A 6,853-nucleotide genomic window follows, 5' to 3' on the forward strand; every position below is an offset into this window, starting at 1 on the left:
GCACTCTTCCCACCACCTCTCCTTCACCCTGACTGACCACCTGACCCCCCTCCCCCATTAAATCCCAGACCCATCCTTACCCCTCCCCACCTGGGTTAAATAAAAAGGAGCAGAGTGGCTACTCAACTGTGATTGCCACTCCTTGGAAGTTCTTGCCCTAGGATTATGTATTTTACACAGAATCTTGGCTTTCCTATTACAAATTACATTCAACTTTGGAGCAGTTTTGGGAAAGTACCTACAGAAACTCTCATTTTTCGAGAGCAACTAATGCTGCTGTGAACAGCTTCCCACATTTCTAGAAGTTCTGCTGGAAGCAGTTTGTGCACCACCATTATGCTTTTATAGAAGCAAGGTTCTTTGTTCATTTTACTACTTTTGTTTTTCACAATTCCAAAAGTCCTAAATCCCCGATGATGAGTGGGAGTTATACTCAACACTTCCAGGCACATCCCCAGGAAAACATCATCAATGGGGTACAACTCTAAGCTTTCTGAAACTTTGTGCAATCTTCTTGCAAGTGTTCCTGCCATCAAAAATCCACCACCCCCTGCATAAGGTGGATAGTATGTTTGATTGTACAAAGCTTCTGGTATGTAATATTTATTTTCCTTTTTGCGAATTGGTTTGGCCCTGTGCAGGACATCGCCAACAAAAAGATTCTTAATTTTGGGTGCATTAAGAAACTCAATGACATTCTGCGTGCTGACAAACACATCATCATCACCTTTAAAAATGTACTCAACATTCTCACAATATGTGGAGAACCATTTGAGAAAGTTAACCTCTTTCAAGGTGAGATTGAAGAAAGTGTCCAAGAAGTCCCACTGAAGTATATCCCCATGGATAATGCTCTCATATTCCAGTAGTTTTTGATGGTGGGACCTTTCATTTTCACTGGGTGAAGTCCCTAAAAGGAATAGGGTTTTAACTTGCTTCCCATCCATCACTATTTCTTTGCCCCAGGTTTTCCTAATGGCCTCCCTTCGGTCATACTGTGTTATGACAGATTTAACAATTAATAAAAGGTAGATATCACCTCTGCATCTCTGAGGATGGTTAAGAATCATTGGAAAATACCTACAGTGTCTGTATTGTAAAAACTCTTTAAAGTTTGACTCTAAGCCATTGAACCATTCAGTCTGAGTGAAGTTGTTGTTTGGAGTGCAGTTAGCATTCGTCACATCCCAATCTTTGGTCTCTCTCCTTGTTGCTGTTACCATACGCGTCTCTGTGGCGATGGTCTTGGTTTTTTGGGGACTCCAAAAGTTGTCCTTGGGAGCAAAGAAACTCAGAAAAGTGGAAACCAGTTTGTCCTCTGCAGAACTGGATCTCTGGGAGACATTCTGTAATTCCTGGTTACTTTTGCTGCTTCTTTGCAGTACAGTCAAGGTTATCAGAGTCACAAAAGAGACGATACAGCAAGTTTTTAATAGTTTCATCTTCCTAAAACACATCTTCATTAGAATGTTCTGAGATTAATGAAATAAAAGTTGTTTAACTGAAATATCCAGATAATTGTGAATTTAAATAAACCGCAATTAAAATACAACAACCAGCTACCTTAAATTTATCCACATTACATACTTCTTCCATTCTGCTTGCGTTCGAAGAGGTTTTCTCTGTTTTATACTCATACCAACTTCCACCTCCTCCCCCACTCCCCACCCCGTCCCCCACCTCAAAGATAGTGAAAAGGAGTAACTGCATACATGTCAGCAATCAACATCTTACAGTGATAGTAAGCTTCTGGAGACCTGCTGAAACTCGGAGACCTGGTCAAACTCAAAAGGCTTTGGCCTTCAATTCAAAGGCTACTCTTACCAATACATGTTTTACTTGTGACTGCTAATGTTGTACTGCTGTTTAAAAAGGAAAGGGTAGGTTGAATAATTACAAACCTCAGTGATGGATAAATCATCAGAAAACATTGAGGGACAGAAATTTTAATTTAGAAAGGCACAAAATCAGTCAAGGACAGTCAGCATGGGGATTTGTTAAGGGAAAATCATGGCTGACTAACAATTGAATTTTTGAGGAGGTAACAGAGGCTCAGTGATGATAGCACATGATGTAATCCACACGGATTTCAGCAAGGCTTTTAACAAGGTCCCACATGGCAGACTGGTCAGAGAAATAAAAGCTCATGGGATTCAAGGGAAAGTGGCAAGTTGGATCAAAAATTGGCTCAAAGGCAGGAATCAAGGGTAATGATGGACTGGTGTTTTTGTGACTGGGTTCTGCAGGGCTCAGTAGTAGGTTTCTTGCTTTTTGTGGTATGTGTCATTTTCTTAGACTTAAATGGAGACACCTGATTTAAAAAGTATGCAGGTTATACAAAAAAATAGTTGCGCGATCATTGGTGAGGAAGAAAGCTGCAGACTGCAGGAAGATGTCAATGAATTGGTCAAGTGAGAAGAACAGGTCAAATGGAGATCAATCCAAGGAAGAGTGAGGTAGTGCATTTTGTGAGGGTAAACAAAGGAAGGGAGTACACAATAAATGGTAGGTTACTGAGAAGTGTGGGGAAACAGAGACACCTTGGGGTGTATGTCCACAGACCCCTGAAGATACTAGGACAGATAAATAAGATGATTAAAAAAGCATGCAGATACTTTCTCTTACTAACAGAGATAATAGAATACAAGAGCTGGGAGTTTATTCTAAAATTGTATAAAACATTCGTTAGGCTACTGTTACGGTATGGTGTGCAGTTCTCATCACCACCTAAAAGGAAAGATGCGATCACACAAGAGTTTACAAGGATGTTGCCAGGACTGGAGAATTTTTAGAGGAGAGGCAAGATCAGATAAGGTAGGTTTGTTTCCTTTGTAACAGAGGCAGCTAAGAGATATTTAATTAGGATTTATAAAGTTGAGGGGCCTAAACAGTTGATAGGAAGGAGCTATTGCCCTTTGCAGAAAGGTAAAAAACCAGAGGGAATAGATTTAAAGTAATTGGCAGGAGGATAAGATGGGAGCTAAAGAAGAAATTTTTTCACCCAGGAGGATGGAAGGACTCTGGAACTCACTGCGTGAATGACAAAGTATCACATTTAAAAAATACTTGGATGTGCACTTGAAGTGCCATAACCTACAGTAGCGGACCAGGAGCTGGAAAGAGGAATTAGGCCAAATTGCTCTTTTTCGGCCAGGATTAACAGGATGGGCCAAATGACCTCTTCCTGTGGTTATAACATTTTTATGTTTAAAAAAGTGTATTCAAATTCTCAGACTGCCATAGTAGGATTTGAACTCAACAGCCCAGGCCTGTAAACTACCACAAACACAAAATACTGCAGTTGCTGGAAGTCCGAAGTAAAAATAAAAAATTCTGGAAAAGCTCAGCAGACCAGGCAGCATCTGTAGAGAGCATTAACATTTCAGATTGATGAACTCTCATTAGAATTGGACTACCAGTCCAGTAACATATGGCAATGTACTCATCTGATCTTGCACTAATCCTTTAGCTGTTGTTTCTATCTGGCATGAACAATTTCATGGTGGCACTCTTCCTGCTTTACATTTTAAGCAGGTGTAGGGTTGCCAATTCTGCTTGGACAGATTTCTGGATGATTTTTCATGTGACATTTGCCCACACGGTTTTGCAAATGTTATTGCATGGAGTCACCCATCTATTACTGCCCAGCTTACTGAGCACATGTGGACAATTTTTAATTGAACTTGACTCCTGCTCCTAGGTACTGAGACAGTTTACACAGTTCACACACCTTTCAAAACAAATGCAGACTAATGCACAGAAATTATACGGGAGGCTTCAGCCTGACATTACAACAGGACGTTAGCTTGAGTGGAGGAGAAGAAAAATTTTCAAATCGAGAGCAAGAGGTCCTATGCATGCAAAATGGTCTTTTAAAACACCAGCACCTACACCTCAAAACTCTACAGCAAGTAATAAATCAGCAGCTCATGTCATATCTATACACTTAGTTTCACATACTTTGCTTTAAAAAAAACCATACAACATAAGATAACAATAATGAAACAAACCTCAAACTTCAGCTCTTGACAATCAGATATACAACACAGTCAGTAAGTACCAAATAAGTTGGAACCTGCTCGTGCCCACGTACAACTGTGGAAGGCCACCTTTCAGAAGGAGGGAAAAAGAGAGACAATTCAAATATAAACTTGTTGATGTAGCCAAGCCATTCTAACCAATCATAAAACACTAATAAAAAAAACTTTGCTCTTGAGACAGCATTGGGAGAGTTTATTTTTTCATGTCTGTTTTCAACTAATTGCTGGACAACTGGAAAATAGGTTCGAAGTTACTTCGAAGTGTCACGACAATGGTATAAGTTTTTCTCCCAGATTGTTTCCTGCAAGTGCCTGAAGATTCACTTTATAAAATGGAGACTAATTGCTAGTGACATAGAAAAATTGAAGGAGAGGTGGCATGGGCATTAATTTTAATCATGGCACCAACTGAAAGATTTGAAGATGACTTCTAGTAAAAATAGGGCCTGATTTTAGTAGCATTTTCTCTGCACAAGAATGGTGAGAATTTTACTTCAGCAGCAGAATCTCAAAATCAATGATGTTCTGTATGAGCAAATCCATCCACTCACTAGTATGTATAAATGTGGAATACTCATTTTGTACTTTACAGAATTTGTAATGTTCACCCACAAAGAAATTGTTCCAACAATTACAGAATAGGAAGGTGCCCTCTTTTCCCCACAGTTGCGAATTCTTCAAAGTATTTGTTTCTATCACTTACTTTTATTAAAGAAATGGTTACATAGAATTAAGTATTTCTGAGACTATGATGCCATTAGGACCAGCTAGGTCGAGTGCAGTCAATAGAGGAAGAACCAAAGTCAATCATCAGATACAGTCCTATAATACGAATGAGAATCAATTCGTGGTGTGCGCCAAGTTAGCTGACCTCAGCTAACGCAAATGGTAGAGAAACTACAATAGGCCACAGTATCCTGCTCCCACTTCCAATCTCCCCTGTGCTTATTGATTTATACTAGCTCCTAGTCAGGCAACTCCTCAATTTTAAAATTCTTATTCTTGCTTTCAAATCACTTCACAGTCTCGTTCCTCCCTATCTTTCTAATCTTCTCCAACCCTACAACCCACCCCAGATATCTGCATTCCACATATTCTAGCCTATTGAAATTCTCGATTTTAGTCATTCCAGCATTGGCGAGTCCGCATAAAGCTGCCTAGGCCCTAAGCTCTGGAATTCTCTCCCTAAACTTTTCTGACTCCCTTTCTACTTTGAGCCACTCTTTAAAACATACGTCCCCTTGGCCAAACTTTTGGTAATCTGGCCCAATCTCTTTTTTTGTAGCTCAAATGATCAATTTTGTCCCATAATATTTCTGTGAAGTGCTTTGGAATGTTTTATAACATTAAAAGGTCCTAAGTTGCTGTCAATTATTTGGAAAGGCAGAGCTCCAACTTTTGATCATTACATGGCAACTCCGGCTGAAAGTACTTGTGCAGATACTAGTTAAGGATGGGACAGGCTCATGTTCTGAAGAGTCATAGCGTTTCAAGTCTGTAACTCTCTCTCCATAGATGCTGTTCGACCTGCTGAGTTTTTCCAGCATTTTGTTTTTGTTTCCAATTTCCAGCATCCGCAGTATTTTGCTTTTATCATGTTGGATTGTATGACAACAATCACATCACCACTGATATGTGAATAATAGTCATATGGGTAAAACACTGCCATCAATGGAACTGTCTACAGGTGAGGAAACTTGTACAATGAAAGGCGTGGGGGGTGGGGGGTGGTGGTGAAAAGGAGGAGAAAAATGAATGTCTTTGTTATGACAGACCATTTAAACAAAATGATTGAGTCAATATTAACATTAACCCAATTTGTTGTAATATGCTTTTAAGGAATTGCAGCATGCCGTCACTTTAAGTGTTACGTGATCCAGCTTCAGTTTCACTTTGATCTGGAGCAGAACATACACAGCTCATGTCCTCAAGCTTTCTATGCAGGTATGTGTGTTCACATGTGCCTGTCCTCATAAATGAACCCAGTGTGTTTGCACAATCCATTGAGTGTGTTTGGTGCCTTTATATCATAAAACACACAACATAATTCTGAATATTAAAATAAAGCAACATTCAACACAAGTTTCAAGGTTGTAGGAAAACAATGAAAGTGTTGAATGAAATGCCTGAAAAGTGACCAGTTTCTCAAAGTTCCAAACTAATTTTCAGCAAAAATGCAATTCACATGTTCAACTACGTGTTGTGTCTTTGAATGGTGAGATTCTGTGATGTGTTCTTAACTTCTCATTAACCAAAAAGGAAGCAATTTCAAAATATTACATTTTAAACATTTGAAAAGGTTCTGACACCCTAGATAAGAAAATCTAATTTAATACAGCTCCCAAAATTAATTAAAACCCCAAAGCTGAAAAATTGTGTTTTACAATCTTAGTATGTAATTTAATTGGAGTTAGATTAAGATAATACAAAATGAAACAAAGCTCACCTGTGTAAAATTTAAGTTCCTCAAAACAAAGTCTAACGTGATCAGAGTGAATCTAAAGGAAGGCTGGAGCAGCTGCTTAATGTTCTGATAAATGATCAATCTATGCATGAGGAATTAAAAGATGAACCTAAGGAATTGAATAACACAATTACCTTTTGTATATAAGATGCTATGTAACAAGGTCATCTTGCACACTTGTGATAATCATTTTATATGTATAGTACTGGAACATTTTCTTACTTATCTGACCACTGGTGGTATACTGGTAACATGTACCATGTGGAATATTGCAGGACTGTCATTCTTTCACAAGTGTTGCTAATTTATATTAAGGGTGGCCAAGGGTCAAGTTAAGCGCATTTAAAAA

General features: G+C 38.8%; 1 protein-coding gene across 1 annotated transcript; it reads right to left on the reverse strand.

The window, feature by feature from the left end:
- Nucleotides 1-209: 209 nt before the first annotated feature.
- On the reverse strand, nucleotides 210-6,516 carry b3gnt7 (UDP-GlcNAc:betaGal beta-1,3-N-acetylglucosaminyltransferase 7). Its single transcript, XM_041204984.1, has 3 exons — nucleotides 6,487-6,516; nucleotides 4,011-4,109; nucleotides 210-1,472 (listed from the first exon to the last, which is right to left on the reverse strand). Exon 3 carries the CDS (start codon nucleotides 1,461-1,463, stop codon nucleotides 210-212), a length of 1,254 nt encoding a protein of 417 aa, XP_041060918.1. The 5' UTR covers nucleotides 1,464-1,472; nucleotides 4,011-4,109; nucleotides 6,487-6,516.
- Nucleotides 6,517-6,853: the final 337 nt, after the last annotated feature.

Source organism: Carcharodon carcharias, chromosome 2, assembly GCF_017639515.1.
Source record: "Carcharodon carcharias isolate sCarCar2 chromosome 2, sCarCar2.pri, whole genome shotgun sequence".
Classification (NCBI taxonomy): Eukaryota; Metazoa; Chordata; class Chondrichthyes; order Lamniformes; family Lamnidae; genus Carcharodon; species Carcharodon carcharias.